This window comes from Pipra filicauda, unplaced genomic scaffold (genome assembly GCF_003945595.2).
Source record: "Pipra filicauda isolate LSUMZ 115617 unplaced genomic scaffold, ASM394559v2 scaffold98_size3848907_pilon, whole genome shotgun sequence".
Classification (NCBI taxonomy): Eukaryota; Metazoa; Chordata; class Aves; order Passeriformes; family Pipridae; genus Pipra; species Pipra filicauda.
Genome location: NW_024105186.1, coordinates 2,092,314 through 2,109,826, shown reverse-complemented (window position 1 = coordinate 2,109,826; position 17,513 = coordinate 2,092,314). Strand labels below are relative to the sequence as shown.

At 41.1% G+C, this 17,513-nt stretch overlaps 1 protein-coding gene across 1 annotated transcript; it reads left to right on the top strand.

Moving 5' to 3' along the window:
• Positions 1–3,424: 3,424 nt before the first annotated feature.
• On the top strand, positions 3,425–15,162 carry LOC114003716 (cytochrome P450 2J6-like). The gene is made up of 9 exons (XM_027750985.2): positions 3,425–3,595; positions 4,509–4,671; positions 5,616–5,765; positions 7,557–7,717; positions 9,680–9,856; positions 11,287–11,428; positions 13,305–13,492; positions 14,179–14,320; positions 14,984–15,162. The coding sequence occupies exons 1-9, from the start codon at positions 3,425–3,427 to the stop codon at positions 15,160–15,162; spliced, it is 1,473 nt and encodes a 490-aa protein (XP_027606786.1).
• Positions 15,163–17,513: the final 2,351 nt, after the last annotated feature.

Below are 17,513 nucleotides of genomic sequence, written 5' to 3'. Positions count from 1 at the left end.
GTTGGCAGTTTCTTCCCCTCCAGGCTTACCTTTATGGGATGGTTCAACCCATGTCCAGCATGTCCTGACAGGCAGGTGATTGTTATGAAGTCCCCTCATGCTCAAACTGCCAACATGCCCCTGGCAGTAGCTCTGCACTGGTAAGAGGTGACTCATTTGTATCCAGCTGGACAGCAAGAGGAGAGGCAGCAGTTTGCCTTGAGCAAATTAAAAATCACTAATCCTGAAGAATAGCTCAAGAAATGCTGCTAGTGGTTGCATTTAGTAATTATGTAGAAAATGGAGCCTAGGCAATCTCATAAATACATTTTCCATCAAATAAAGTACGATAAATCCCAGATTCATCTGTAGTCTATACCAACCCACAGTCATCTCCCTTTTCCAGTGTGAGAGAACCATATTCCAGGCTAGCTCCAGCTGAACACGGCTTAAAGTGTCTGTTGAGCTCAAAACTAAGTAGAGTTTAAAGCTATCAAATGTCATCCTGGAGAAATATGTGGGAAAAATTAAGTGGACCTCAATGTTTCAGAGTTTCACATTAGAAACTCTGGCAAAAAGAGGAAAGCCCTGGAGAAGCGGGAGATCTAAGGTGGTTTTGGAATCTTTGTTGTCTTCCATAGAAATATAATGTTAAAAAATAAATATATTCTGTTTAAGCTCTCAATTGTTACCTGGTGGAAAGAAGGATGGGAATTTATTGTGGTTTCTTTGGAAGAGTTGTGGTACTGGGTAAAAATGAGATACAGAGAAAGTCCAGCTGAGTCCAAAGAGAAAACTGGTCTCTGACCAGCATGCAGGAGGAAGGCAGAAGGATGATGGGGTGATGTGATGCCACTGGTGCCTCATACTGTGGTGGGGAAGCTGTCTTAGGAGCCACCAGGCAGAGAGAAGGCTGTAGCTGCTACCTTGAGTGGGTATCAGGGAGGCAACCAAGTTCTCACAGGCAAATGTGGCAAAAAGACCTGTGAAAAAACACCTGGACAGAAGTCTGGAGCCAAGCTGAGGGGAAGGCAGGCTGCTGGCTCCCTGGGGAATGGTCTGTGCAGCCCTTTGGAGGGAAAGGCTGCTCTGCTGACAGAGCAATTTCTCACAGTGGCCACTTCACATGGGATGGAGGAGGGCTGGGTCTTAGGGTCCTTTCTCACACTCACTCCCTTCTCCAGCACAGTGGTGACTACAAGTGCCAGTCTGCTTTCTATTCAGCTCCATTTCCTGCCCTTGTATTTTTTCTTGGCTGCTCCTGCCCCTGTGGTGTGCCCCAGCTTTAGACATGGAGGGAGGACAGGACTGCTGCCAGGACAGGCATCGTGCAGGGAAGCAGAGGGCCAAAGTCAGAAACAGACAGGAAATCTTCCTCCCTCAGGAAAACACCACCAGGAAAAAGGTTTAAAGCCTCCTGAAGTGGTCATAGCATGAGAGGAGACACAGATCCCCTGATCAGAGGGATGCTTTAGCAGAAATGATGCCAAAGGCACAAGGAAGAGCTTTGGGCTGGGGTTAAGAGAATGATAAAGGATGTGACAAGGGGCTAACAAGGGGCTGGAGGGTGTTTGGATACCTGGACTTGTGAGAAATGACTGATAATGTGAAAACTGGAGGCTGCAAGACTAAAAAAATACAGAGGTCGTGCTGTGAGGCTGCAGCCTTGGAGGGGTGAAGGCTCCAGGTCGAAACTTCTTTCTTCACATCCTGGTAGAGAAATCACTGGACAAATGACTTTTCCTGATGACAAATCATTTAGATGGAAAAATCTTTGAATATCTAAAAGGACAGGGAGTGTACCACATTGATTCTAAATAAAAAATTCTGATAAATTAGTAAATTTGAAGTAGATTTTGTAAGATTACACTGGATACAGAGCAGGTAAAACTTACCAAAATTTCTTTTCAAAAAGACTATTTTTTCCCTGTTGAGGGAGAGAGATAAATTAGAAATGATTACCTTGAAAAACAAGCTTTTCAATATACACAAACAAAGGTTTTGTGGAAACCTAGAAACATCCCTTTCTTGGTTAATACACATTAATCAGTTATGCATTAGTGGTAACAAGGTGCCATGGTTGGAAGATAATTGAATTGGAGGTCTGTAAACTGCGGACTGGCAGACTCCAGGCTGTTCTTTCTGGATAAGGGTCTTCAATGTCCCAGAGCCAAAAATCCTGGAAATAGTTTCTGTCCCAAAGACAAGGTACTTGCAAGAAGCAAGCTGGTGCACAAGTCATTATGGCAGGTTTTTCAGAATATCAGTCAAAACACGTTTCTTTTACAAGTGTTTTGCTTTCAGGGGATGGGCATTTTTGACAGGGAGGCACCGATCCATTAACATTTCAATCTAGATCTGTAAAGGGACTGTAATGGTCATTGCTTTGTGGTGTCTAGACTCCTTGTGTGGTTTTCATGGTCTGATTTCAGGCATGTGAACTCCCCTGGTGCTGGGTTGATGGGTCCTGCGTGTGTTGAGGTGTGGCAAAGAGTTTTGGCTACGGACTCTGTTTGCTCTCAAGTTACGCATGTCATGACTGGTTCTTGTTGGGGCCCTTAGTTCTGTTGTAGCTCAAGATCCCTAGTAGGTTTTCCCCATGTTTGTTTTTTTTTTTAAATCTATTTCATACTGGATGTATTTTCTATATGATTATTTGTTATTTGTCTCATAAACATTCTGATGAGTTCTCAAAATATCCTTTAGGGTATCCATCTTATGTCAAGACTGAAAGGGGAACTTCAGAAGCAGACAAAACCCTCAGTGAGGTTACCTATTGCAAATATGTTAGAAAAAAAAAGTGATGTCATACATTAAACCAGTTATGTTTTCAATTATATTCAAAAGCATAACAAATTTTGCTTTTTGTATTAAGCAATAGATAGTTGTCTATGTATCTTAAGATAAATGTGGGCTTTTAACTTCTGTTGGTCTTGCCATTACTAGATAGAACATGTATATGGAATATATATAAAACAATTTAAAAAGTCCAAGATTTAATGTCCACTTACATTTGCACGCTTAATTTGTACGTATGACTATTGCTTTTCTAAAAGCATTCGTGGAGTGTTTGTAGGAGCACATACCATCCAAAATTGTTTCAGAAAAATTAGGTGGAGAATTTACGTGTATTTACATTGCCTGGAAAGTCTTTGCCCTAGTCTTTTAAGACACTGTTCCTACAAATCCTGTGATCCATATTTGATAAATATAATCTGGATGAGTAGAGGGAGAGAGGTGTGCATCTATTAAATATGCTTAAGCATGAGAATGTAATAAGTGGGACAAAAAGGGAGTGGTTGATAACAAAGAGGGAGGGTTAGAGGCGGGGAAGAGTTATTATATGAAATTTAAGCTCTTATGAAAAAACTGGTTGAGCAACCAGCCTTAATAGCTTCAATAGACTATTTTGAATAAAGACAAGCTGGTAAAAGCAGACGGTAAAATGTTGACAATAAGTCAAGTTCTTATAGCTGCGGCTGTATTTCTTCTAATTACACAGTTTTTAAAGTTGCAGCAAGTACGGAGATGGCTTCCTCCTGGACCAATTCCTCTCCCAATTTTTGGGACCTTGATACAGCTGAACTTTCAGTTTAATCGTGATCTCCTCATGAAGGTACTTTTTTCCAGATATTCCTAATTGTTTAAAAGTCTTTGTAATTTCTTATGTTTGCTATGTGAAAACATCCTCTCCTGAAACTACGTTGCTGGCACAGTGTAACTGTTATCTGGCCACTCTGATATCATACCCGGTTTGGTTCAGAACTGCTGGTTTGGTTGCCAAAATAAGAAAAAGTTATTGCGGTGTAAAGTACTTTGCCAAGTTAAGAAAACTGGTATTGGAATTTCTGAAAATGTGAAGATCATTTTGATGCTTAAACTGATCCCCTTTTAATACTGAGATGGACAAATTCATGTGAAATTTGATATAATTTAGGATTAAATAGTTAGGGAAAAAAATACTATCAAAAAAACTGCATTTATGGCCTGGATTTGTACCTTTCTGAGCATTGGCACTCTCTAGCTTGAGCAGTAAATAGAACTTAAGTGCACTTTGTGTGTATGTGCTCACTTATATTGAAAATGGGTGGGAGGAAAGAAGAAAATAACTGGTACTGTCTCTACAAGCTATTTACTCCTCTGGCATTTCTGTGTTCTTTTGTGCTACTTTACTTGTACAAATGATAGAAACCCTCTTGAAATAAATTAATGAATTAATGAAAATACCCTTTTTCACATGAATCTTTGAGAACTGAGCCTTGGCTTATATACAGTAATAAAAGATACATTTTGTTTCTTGTCATAGACCTGTGGCTCTGAAAAGTGGGAATACTCAGTTGTTTCCAACAGTGAGTGCTGGAGAAGATACATATGCTTTCTCACAGATAATTATAATCTTGTGGGAAAGATGGAGAACATCACTCCACTTTAGGGCTGGTCTTGTAATCAGTGCAAAAACAGGTTCATCCTCTTTGTTTGCAATATGTGGGATTTTATCTGTGCTTTTCTGGCTTCTCTCCCATCTCTAGCTGGCAAAAATTCATGGCAACATATTCACCTTATGGTTTGGATGGGCCCCAGTGGTTGTACTGAATGGATTTCAAGCAGTGAAGGATGGTATGACCATGCACCCTGAAGATGTTTCTGGGAGGCTGGTGTCTCCTTTCTTCAGGGCAATGGCCAAAGGAAAAGGTGAGAATTTCTTTCCATAAACACTGCACAGAAGCATCATCTTTATAAATTGCAGCTCTTTTGTAGCTTGTAACCACCTTCAGAGGTACCACAGTAAGCAGGGTTTGTCTACAAGGAATGACTGCCAGGTGAACTGCAAGGTAGGGAGGGGTGAAATAGCTTTTGGACAGTAACAGGAGGAAAATACAAGCAAAAGAAAAAAGATTCATAATGTCTTGTGTGAAGTACTCACTGGAGCAGATTCAGAGATGATGCAATGGGGCAATGGTAAGTTGTGCCACAGAGAAGTGGGAAAAAAGCGGGAAACAGCCCACTTCCTTGTCCTGGACTTCCTGCCTCCCACTATTACATTTTCAATTAAAGAGTGAGATTGATAGTGGGATCTTATTCCCGTTCCCTTCCTTCCTTTTGTGAACGTTTTCTTACTCCCACAGTAACACCCAGAGGCTCAGTGCGCTTCTATTTCAACCTTGCTGTAGGTTTCATACCACCGACCGCACCGGGAATTCCCAAAGCCTGTCACAAAGCCTAAGCACTGAACTTTCCTGCCCTGTGGACAGGAACTTTCATCCCTGCCTGTGAACAGTCAGAGTTCTTTCCCCCTTTCCCTTCGCAAGAACCATTAACCTGATTCAGGTGAGCTTCAGGCACAGCAGAGTGTGAGACGAGCACTACAAAGAGCATCTAGAGAAGCAGCTGTCAGACTTCCAGAGAAAGCTGGTTGTCTTGGATCAAGCTTAATCCTGCCAGTCATCTTATTATCCAGCTGAGTTTGTAATTTTCAGCCCTGTTAACATACTTACATGCCAGAGTTCTTTGTGCCTTTGTGTTCTTAGGCAATGCAATAGTTTAATTATATTCCATGGCCTAGTATATCCTGTAATGTAGTCCTTGCCTATAATTAATATTAGCATGATAAAGATATCTTCCTTTAATATATGTAGGGATAATGTTGGCAACTGGTCACACCTGGAAGCAGCAGAGAAGGTTTGCACTCAGGACTCTACGCAACCTCGGCCTGGGGAAAAGAGGTCTGGAGCACCGAGTTCAAGAGGAAGCCCACTACCTGGTAGACTTCTTTGCAAGTATGAAAGGTATCTCTGCAATAAATATCAATACATTTCTGCCATTAGTCTGATGTCCTTAGTGTATGAACTTCTCTGAAATTAAGGGCTACTTTTGTTCCACAAGAGAATGTGCACAGTCTTTCAGTGTCTTTGTGGAATGGACTGAAAATGCAAAGACCCCAGTCCTGTGTTTTTAAGGAGACTATTATTGTTCAAAGTTATTTACAAAACAACTACAGCTGGGAATTAAAACTGGAGCTTATTTATTATTTATATCATAGAACACTCTAAGGGGAAAGGGATCTCTGAAGATGGACTAGTCTAATCCCTTCTCAAAGAAGGGTCAATCTGAGCAGGTTTCTTAGGGCTGAGTTGTAAATATCTTAAAGAATGGAGACTTCATCACCTCTCTGGTTAACCAGTTCTGCTGTTCAATCAGTTCTACAGTAAAAAAGGTTCTTATGTTTATGCAGAATTTAATGTATTTTTGCCTATTGCCTCACTTGATACCACTGAGAAAAATCTGGCCCCATGTTCTTTATTCCCTTCCACCAGGTATTTCTACATATTTAGATACCTTCTTAAGCCTTCTCTTCTCCAAACTAAACAGTCTCTCTCAGCCTCTCTTATGTCAGATGCTTCAAACCCTTAATTGTCCTTGTGGCCCTTTGCTCAACCTGTTGTAGTATGTTGACGTCTCTCATACTGGGGAGCCCAAAACTGGACCCAGCCCTCCAAATGAGTCTCACCAGTGCTGGTCAGAGGGGAAGGACCCCTCCCTTGGCCTGCCAGCAATTCATTTCCTAATGCAGCCCAGGATGATGTTGGCCTTTGCCTCAAGGGCACATTGCTGGCTCAAATATGGTGCTGGTGCATAAAACTTATGGAGGCACTGTCAATGCTGATGGATTAAGTCTTGTCTGTAATGCTATTTGCACACTCCATGTAGCAGTGACTAGAATCTTGTCTTCAATACAAGATTCTACCCTTCTCAACCCAGTTAGGATCATGTGAGTTGGATTTCCCAATACTGATCATTGCGCAAAGGCACAGGAAATCAGGACATGCTATGGCTAGCATTACATCAGTTAAAAGTAATTAAATCTAGCCCAATCCTATGGTTTAAGAACTAGGAGAGATTGAAATGTGGCCATATATGCAGGAGGAAAAAAAGCACAAAAGAGTAAACTGCTAATCAGAATCATGCCTTGGGTGTTTGACAGTTGCATTGATACATACATAAATAAACTTGCTTATAGAAATTTATTCCAGAGTCACAAAATAGGGATTTGAATTAGATTTTCAAATAATTGCTTTAAAATTAATTATTGTATCACTGCCACAATTCACTGAAAGGAGTTTACAACATTTTATTTTAATGGAGATTGTTCATCTCTAGCAAGGTCAGACAAAACATAGTGGCCTATACGTCCTTGCTGGATAAGGCTGTCTCCCTTCTTGCAGTTCTCCCTTCAGGTTCCCTTCACCCACAGTGTTCACAGTCATTCCCATGCTTGAGACATATTTTGAATTTGCTGGGCAGCAAATTTGCATAGGATGTTTTTTCCTTATCTCTAAATTTACTCTATCATATTATGCAATATTTTACATATCTGGCATTTCTTTAGGGTGCCACACATTCCTGGGATTATGGGATTGCACCATGGTTGTGAAGAATCAGTTTGATACTATAATTTTGTAAGAAAATTGCTGCTTCTCCGTGAAATGCAATGCTCTCTTCTGTGGGTAACCTATAACATTCTCTGATTTCACTAAAGCAGGAGACATTAACAGTGACATTTATTATTATGATTGCAGGGAAAGCTCTGGATCCTTCGTTCTCTCTTGTTCATTCTGTCTCAAATGTAATTTGTGCTGTCGTGTTTGGACATCGTTTCTCCAGAGAGGATGAGACCTTTCATGAACTGATTAGAGCCACAGAGGAACTGTTCAAATTTGGGGGCAGCTTTATTTATCATGTAAGTGAACAATCTGTTGTATTTCTCTAAATAAGACGGAGAGTGACAAATGCAGATTCAAGAGGTGGCTGTTGGGCAAAACGTTTTGAATGGGTGAGTGATGTCCTGTGCAGTTTTACTGGGCAGTGCACTCTGTCAAAATGTGATGGTAATGCTCCACATACCAGCCTCAGGCATTTGTGTTCCTTGTCCTATGTTTGAGCACTCTGGTAGCCTGCTCCTAATTCTTTGCAGCAAGGCATAGGCCCATGGACTGCTCCTGGGTCATGGTTTTTCAGCCTCTAGGCACCAGACTCCTGCCTTGGACAATGATTCTTAAATATTAAAAGTCAGGTCTAAAGGTGTGATTCACATGCTAAGTTTAGACACTGTTTTGTAGAGTCAACAGAGAGAAGAATGATTCAAACACCGAAGTGTTTTGCCTGTGGCTAATTATCACCATTTCCTCTTTAAAACTTGGACTTGAAGACTTCCCAGAGAAATTCTACTCCTTCAGCCTGAGTGAGGAGTAGCTCCAGACGCAGGCAGCAGATGACAGGAAATGCTAAGCCAACAAATATAACTCTAAGCTTGGCAATCAAACAATCTGGGAGTCAAGGACTCATCTGACACTAGAGGCCTCCTTTGCACAGAAGTGCATTCAAAGTTTTCTGGGAGTTCTGGTTCTGTCCCACTGCCAAAGTTGTCCCATACATCTTATGCAGTAAATTCTTAATGTAAAACACAAAGGAATCCCTGTAATACAAATATTTCCATCCACATCCCACAGAGCATTCTTGTCACTGGGTTATGGTTAGGTTCCCTTTTGCTTAGCCTAACTCTGCTCCTGTAAGTTGTGTGTAGTGGTGGCGAGACCTGCTTTTAGGACAGAGAACATACCTCCTTTTCTTGTCTCCTTCCTACCCCGGCTTTGCTTAGTCCAGTGAATAAGATACTTTTCAAGGAAACAAGAACAGCTATTCAAATTGTTCTGGAGCGATGGCCACAATCTTCCCACTTCCCAGATGCAAAGAGTACTCAGTATTGTGTAAAAAATGGTATTGCTGCATCCACATCCCAAGTTCTTAACTGGATCCCATGTTGTCAGGCACTAAGCAGGAGAACACTGTGGATTGGGCTTCTCCAGAAATGGAGGAGGAGTTTTGGCAGGACCAGTAGCCAGAAAGGTGGATTGGAGAAAGTACACTGCAGATACAAGAACAATGTATACAAATTATCCAAGCATAAATATAGGCTGAAAATCAGAACGAACTTTCTAGCTATCAGAATAGGTAGAAAGCAGCTATTTCTTAGGCTGGATTTTCTCCAACAGTAAGAGAGAAGGAAAAAATTAATCTGGTTGTGTCAGCTAACGCCTTCTTCCTTTCTAGAGGAGAGCACTCAAATTTGTCAGGTAGCTGGATTTCTTAGATTTTCTGGATTTCAGATATTTGAAATTTTATTGAGGACCCTTGAGAGGCCAATTGGTAGAGAGTGCTTTAGGGATTACCCAGCCTGTATAGCAGCTGCCGGCAGCCAGCCCTTGCTTTGGGTTTATCAACTCCTTTTGCACATCCTGGCGAGGACAGTTGGCAAGTTTTGCTTTTCCGTTCCCGGTATTCTCCACTGGAGGGCAGGATGTCACTTTTAAAATGCCTGAATGCAGTTCATAGTAATTGAAGATGTGACTTGAATAACTGAATAGACGAACACAGTTCATCCTAGTTATAGTAATTCTAATTTAGCTTGTGATTGAGCTGAAAGCCTGTGGAACTCTGAATCTTACCATCACAACAGCTAGAAACTAAATAGTGTACTGTTTCACAACTTGAAAGCATAAGCACAGTCTTTGACAGGATATTTTACTAATGAGGTCCAAACCCCATGCTAATATGAACATCACCCTCTCTCTGTAGCAGGCCTTTCTAGTGCATTTTCTGGTGATAGAGACTTTGCAGTGTCTCTTGTGTGTCACTCCCACAGCTGTACGAAATCTTCCCCTGGTTGATGTGTCGTCTCCCTGGGCCCCATAAGAAGGCCTTGGCTTGCTATGATGTCCTGAGCTCCTTTACACGGAGAGAGATCAGAATGCACACGGAGCGTGGGATACCAGATGAACTGCAGGATTTCATTGACTTTTACCTGGATCACATTGAAAAAGTAAGTTTTTTCTGTCAGGCTACAGGCACTCATCCTGCATCTCCTGTCACAGCAGAAAGGGAGCTGCTGTCCTGGGTACTGCCTGCCTTGTGTACATCCTGAGCAGGTCTGCTGCTGTGTTCAGTCACTACAGATGTGCAGCCAGGGGAGAAATCCCTCCCATCTATTGTCTGTTAGCTATTTCTGTCAGCCTGCTCTTCAGTCTTGTAGCTTGTGTCTTATGAATATTAATAGTGCTAGATTTTTTATTATTCTGGGGAACAAAAGTAACGATCTTGTGGACTCCAAGCATACTGCAACTGTGAAATTGTCATTATCATCCAAGCTAGTACTTCTACCAAAGAGTCAAATCAGATCTCCTTGCTATGATCATTTTTTTCTATATAACAACCAATAGCATCAGTTTGTATTTCTAACTGGTAATTCTTTATTAATAAATTACCACATCAGCTGCTATATTTTTGTGGCCAGGGTGGATGTCTGCCCAACTGGCTTCTAGTTCCTGGGATCCCCTTGTTTTATTTTTTTTTTTATACCGGCACATTCACACATCCGGCTTTCCAAAGCATTTAACAGCTTCTAAATCATTTCACTGCTGTTCTAAGATTTATGAGTCTTGAAAATCAGTGGACCAGAAATTTTTTCAGTGAGCTCTTCTGGGATCTGTCGGATGGAAATCATCCAAGTTTGTTTATTAAAAAAATTGAACTGTCTGTAATAGATGCACAGGAGCAATAAAAAAAGATTAGATGATATTACAGCAGGGAAAAACATCCTTTCCACTTTTCAATTGCTCCATTGGCAAGAGAAAGGTTCAAGACCTCTGAGCATAACCTCCCTAAATTTAGACAATGAATTCCCCCAAACCATAATGATGTTCTTTTATAGTTTCAGTGTATACATACACATCCTCACACTTCTAATTGAAAACTGTAAAACCCCAGAGCAGCTGTATGTGAGTCATTGTGCCTTTGTAGTGAAGAAGAAACCTGAATACCACAGGTTAAGAACTTTACACAGCGCAGTGTTTGTTACCTTGTCACTGCATTGCTTGCTAGAAAAAATAAGTGGTGGACTGTGACTTGAGGCATGAAGAATGACATGCTGGTAGACATCTTTAGAGGAAGATTTACTTATGAAACCTTCTAAACGAACCACTATTTGTACATTTAAGCCAATAATCCCTTTCTGCAAAGAACATGCAATTTAGCTTCATGATTAAATGGGCAGTAAAGATGGCTTGTCTCTGTGAAATGTTAGCTTTTTGTATTGATAGTCATCCTTGCTGTCTAACATTCCTTATCAGTCTCTGTATTGTCCTATATGCAGAACACACTGCAGCTTGGGACCAGTTATAAAATCACATTTAACCCTATTTGGATTTTTCTAACTTTCATGTATAAGCCTCTATTTTTTCTTATCATTTGCAGTCCAAAGATGAACCCAGGTCTACATACAATGAAGACAACATGGTTTATTCTATAAATGACCTTTTCCTGGGTGGATCAGAGACAACAAGCACTACTTTGAACTGGGGTCTGCTCTATATGGTGGCATATCCAGACATTCAAGGTGAGTAATTAGCACATCACAAATATCTTTCATGCAATAGAGCAGCCAAGTCATAACATTTTCATGGATCAGAGATTATTCCTAGATACTGATATATGCCTAGTGGCACATGTACCTTTTTGTACTGGTAGATCTCTGCTAGGCAGCATCAGTAGATGCAGGGAATCTGTACAAAAGCTCTTAGAGCAGCCACAAGAATAAGGCAATTCCCACAGTTAACCACTTGGGAATTATACACCTGTATAGGAGACTGTGGCTGATTGAGGTGTAGGGTTCTGTGGGGAAATGAAGACTGTGGTAGAGATAAGAGGACTGGAGTCACTTTTTGGGAAGCCAGTAGTTTGCACATGTGTTCCTTAAAGGAACAGTGGCCACTGCTGCAGCCATTGGTGAGGGGTGCTCATGGTGCTTCAAGAAGTTGGGCTGGGTTCTGTCTTAGTCATAAACACGACTGATGGCTGAAAATAATTAACCTGAAATTGTGCTTTGTATTGCTGAGTATCAGTAAGAGGGACTACAGGGGGTCCTGCCCCTCTTGGTGCTCTGTACATCACAGAAGAAATACAGATAACTGCCTAAAGGTCAATTGCCAGCCTTGACTTTACTTTTGCCCATCAGTTCATTTCTGATCCCAAGGTACCAGGGTGTCTATCTAACCTGTGATTAAATTAACTCTGTGATGTGTTTGAGTTTCTTATAACAGAAATTATTCCAGTCAGGAGAGGAAACTGATGACTCATCTTTTACATATATTTGTATTTAAGAAGCTTGGTTTTAAGTCTAGTTTTTAAATAACCATCAATCACTGAATGAAAAGGAAAGGAAGAAGGATGTCTTATGCTGGATAACAGAAATCTCATTGTTACATCACAGAACATGTGCAAATACGCAGAGGAGAATAGGATTTTAAATGGAGGAAAGACATGAAGATAAGAAAAAATTGCTCATCTTGTAGCTGTCAGACAAGAAAGTCTGTTTAATCTCATGTTATCATGTTTTGTTATCACCTGTGTAATTAAGGTTACGAAAGCACTGACTCACCTGTGTAATTTTATTTAGTTAAATATAATACCTTGCACATATGTGGGAAAGCAGGGTGGGTGCAGAGTGATCCTTCCTGGGCTTCTTTTTGAACCCATTCATACTGTTGCATATATTGAGACCCAATGACAATGTTGTGCAGTTCCACTCTGTAACATATGGAAAATTTTGGCCTTTTGTCTCACCACTAAATCAGGCTCTCCTTGTTCTCTCAACAACCCAAACAGAGATGTGTGTATATATTACACAGTGACTGATTACTTCAAACTACACTGGATGCTGAAGTAGTCATGCTTGCTTATGCAAGATAGTTCTTCACAGAAGGAAGTTTACTTAAAAATCTTTCTGGATGTACATTTTAAATTCTACAAGGTGCTTAAATCTCAGTTGTGAGAGCCTACCTAGCACAGTTGTGTGAAGGACTGCTGGCAGTCACAGAGCAGGCTTGATGTGATGCAGAATGGACTTCCCTACATCTTACTGCTTCTTCAACCAGCCTGGAAAAAAGATAGGATCATTTATTAAAAATCTAAGGTGTTTTTTTTAGGTGATGTGTCCTGCCTCTCTTAAAGTTTATAAAACAAAGTTTTGGTTTTGTTAATGCTCCCAAGACTCCTGTGCAATAAGTGATTTAAAACGTGATTTTTGAACAAAAAGCAAGTGCCAAGGAGTAGACACATTTCTTTCTTGGTATTTGGACATTGTTCTAGTTGGCATTGTTTCACTTAGCAGACATTCTACATAAGAACCATTTCCTTCTAACAGAATGTTAAATAGAGTTAGTGAAAATACTTGATATGTTTTTCCACCTGAAACATTGAATATTTCTCCACAGAAAAAGTTCAGAAGGAGTTGGATGCTGTTCTAGGTCCTTCCAAGTTAATCTGCTATGAGGATCGGAGAGAACTGCCCTACACAAACGCTGTGGTTCATGAGATCCAACGCTTCAGCAACATTATCTCAGTTGGCATGCCCAGGGTGTGTGTGAGGAACACAACGTTGCTTGGCTTTCCCCTCAGAAAGGTACAGACGCAGTTTCTAAGTTGCTACACACCTTTATTGCATCAGCAGAACAAGGTGTGGATTAAAATCTGTTTGTGCCAGGAGCTTCTCCTCAGTAGAAGGGGGACTGGATACCTCTGGGTCCCATTGAATGGGAACAAAGACAAGAACTCATCTGTCAGGCTGAGTGATGCAGTTCTTGGGGAGAGGGTTATCAGTAGTGAGAGATGCCCCTGGATGGAAAAGGATATTTTAGCGAAGTGTTTCTACAAACCAATGAAGACAAAACATTTGTGATTGATACTGAAGGAAACTATGGTGGGTTTGTGCTGATAAGGCATTGGAAAGATTTCTGAATGAATTTTTGTGTGCAGAAAGCCTGTAAAAGATCTGGGGAAAAGCATGACAACTTGCAACTAGCTTTTGTCAAAGAGACTAAATCACAGAAACTCCTAACACTGGAAGAGAAAATGGATTTAGTACAAATAAAGTTGTTAGTTCCTATTGATGTGGTCACTTCCACTGTCTGGCTCGGACCAACATTCTGAAGCAAAAATATTTAGAGTTCCTCACGGTCCTTACTGGGGAACTGAGTCTATCAGCACAAAACACTGAACTCCGAGAGGGAATGAACACTGGTCTCACCAGCTGGCTCTGGCTGCTGGGTGAGGACTCACAGCCAGAACTGAGTGTTTTTCTCCTTTCAGGGCACCATAGTTCTTCCAAATATTGCTTCATCTTTGTATGACCCAGAGCAGTGGGAAACACCTCGACAGTTCAACCCTGGTCACTTCTTAGATAAGGATGGAAACTTTGTGAGCCAAGAAGCCTTTTTACCATTCTCAATAGGTAAATGGACTGACAGCACAAGCATTAACAGTTTGGATTGGGAGTGTAGAATGAAGATGTCTATTAAAAACCTATTGGTTTTCTATTTTAAACCTTTTTGTGGAAAACAATGCTTAAATCAACATGATTACTTTCAGTAACTTTTGTTCTACTGAACAAATAATAACGTGGAAAAACAGAGGTGTCCTGACAAATGTATATATCTAACTCACCTTATTTTTAGAAGGAAATTCTCTGCTAATGATCATGTCTATTGATTTGGGGCATACATTTCACACCAGACATACATTTTGGAAAGTACTTGCAAGTAGCCCTCCTGATTCTTTATGCATACAACACTGGAGCCTGACATCTCTCAGGAAAAGTAGGTCCTTATTCTTCATTTATATGATGGAATGAATTCCTTTCAAGTTGTCAGTCAAATTAAGATGAGATTTTTGAGGTAATTGAGGGATACTTAGAGCAGAAGGGTCACACGTTTATCTGTAGCTGCAGATAAGACTGGTCAAAGGAAGAACTACAATAAACTTTGTGTCATTGATTGCATTAAGTCCTAAAGAAATTCTCAATTAGGCAAAAATACCCTAATTTGTGTGAGAATGAATACATTTGCTGTTGAGATCAGGGTAATTTACTCACTGTCCCCCCCTCTTCCCTCTGCAGGGCACCGTGTGTGTTTGGGGGAGCACCTAGCGAGGACCGAGCTCTTTATTTTCTTTGCCAACCTGCTGCGGGCTTTCACCTTCCAGCTCCCCGAGGGAGTGACAGAGATCAACACAGAGCCCATTTTGGGGGGTACCCTGCAGCCCCACCCATACAGGGTTTGTGCCATTCCACGCTAGGCTGGACATGTGCAATGTCCATGAAACATCTTTGTTGCCTTTGTGAATGTATGTCTTGAGACCACATAATGCTTTTTGTCTTGGATTTGAATTTCTACTCCAAAAGCCACCTTTTGTCTACAGCAGACCCTCTTACCCGCTCTTGAAGGTGATCCTTTTATTTTGTAAAAGTTAATTTGATCTGTAAGGCATCATCATTCTCAGCCATAAAGGAATCTTGCAGTTGCTGTCTGGCCTGGCAGATATAACTCTGGTACACTGGTGAGCAAATGACAAAATTGACCAGCAGACTTCAAAATTAATTCATTATCTCTGAGTTATCCTGTTTCAAAAAGCAAGGAAGTTTGGGAAAACAAACCTGGAAGATTCTGCCTCTTGATGTTACTGTCATCAATTGTAACATTTCAGTCAACTTTTTGTTGATGGTCACTAATAAAAGATGCAGGAAAATATGTGTTAAGGCATCTTTAAACCTGGCAGAGGATAATTGAGTCCAGCAGAGAAAAGTTGCAGGCTGAAACTTGGTGGAGAGTGAAGCTACAGAGAGAGGATTTATTTTAGGGCACATACTTTTAACATTTTAAAATTCTTGTTAGTTTTGGAAAGTCTTTTCTATCAGAGCAACTCTTTACACCCATGCACGACTCCTGTTAGAATCAGCACTAGCAGGTTGATACAGCAGGTGCAAGGAGCTCCCCCAAGGGGCAATTTGGGCAAAGAGCCTGCTGTAGTTAGAGTCAATGGTAAGTTGAAAAATATTCATGGGAAACACCAGAGAGACTTTTAAAACGCCTCAGTAGTTCAGCAGTATTCCTGAAGCCACAAAGGTTTGCCATATACACAAAATGCCTGTCAAATGCAATGGAAGAGTCTATAGTAGCCAAAAAGGAAAAAATTGTTTCCCGTGGTGAATATTTATATTGTCTGTAAAAGACTTGCAAAGTGTGAGTGAACTTGTACTTCATTAATATTCCTATTTCTGTGAGAGAGGACAGGACAGCTCAAGATGATCATCTATTAAATCAGTTATCAGTGGATGTTGTCCTCTGCATGATTGAGATTAGTTTTGGCAGTTCACCATGAATCACAAATTTAGACCAGTCCCATTATTTCTAATTCAATAGCTGATGGAACACAGTATCAAAATAGTAACCACTTGATATTTAGCTGTTATTAAATTAAATGGCAGGATAGCAGTAGTGAAATATGGAAGATCACATCCTGACATTTTCTTTGACAGAAAACTATGCCCTGTTAAAAACTGATGTCCAAGTCTGTGTGGATTTGCATGTGTGCATGGATAGATAAGGCAAAGCAGAAACTGCTGTGATCTGGGCATGTTGGAGCTGTCATTGCTTCTTAAAAATGAAGCTGAAAACATCAGTAGCATTACAAGCACTAACATCACTACTGTGTGATGCTGTAACTCCTGACAGCCACATGGTTTCCCAGACATCCTTCCAAAAGGGAAGATCATAAATTGGCCTGGACAGAAGCATGCCCAGGATGGCCCATACACAGCCAGAGCAGGATGAGTTCCCTGAACCCATGAGAATGGCACAACCCAAAACAAGGAGCATAAATCCCACTGGTCCAGGTGTCTGAGAGGAGACATGTAGGACACTTCAGAGGGTAACTGGACATTGTACACAGGCAGTTTATTCACACGTGGGTGTGCTAATGCCTGCTGTGACAGGAACTGCTCGTTGGTGATTTTTTAGTCCACTGTGCACAGATGTCCAGGAGATGATTGCCCGGCACACGAGACATGACAGCAGGACGTCAGCGGGAGGCTCCCAGCAACAGGATGGGAGAGCTGTGCTTTTCAGGGCCTTTGCATTTCTGTTCTTGCCTGACCTATTTTAAAAGTGAGTCACTTTAGCTCATCTTCTAATAAAGCCTGGTCTTTTTGAGCTTTTAAAAGCCTTTTAAAGCACAGCTGACATTGCCACAGAAGGCCAGTGAAGCTGAGAGCAGCTCTGAGAGAAGCCCAGCTGCCACTCATGAGGTCTGTGATAATGCTCTCAGCCTCGGCTGTGTGGTGTCTCCTCCAATCAGGCTGATCTGTGTCACTCCAGGGCTGCTGATCTTTAAGGGCTGTCTTGGAGACCACCCCTGATATCCTTAATTCCTCTCTCTTCTTTTCTTTATTGCTTCTATGTTACTTCTCATGTCTTCCTCAGGCTCCATTTTCTGAAGTGGCACCATGCAACTGTTCGACCACAGAGTGGAAGATCTGGCTATAAAGGTAAATGCAGAAAATGTAGAGAGGCAAACTTGAAGATTTTGGGTTCATGTAGCTCTTGGAGAGGCTCAGAGCCTATGAATTTGTGATGTTCATCTGACACCCT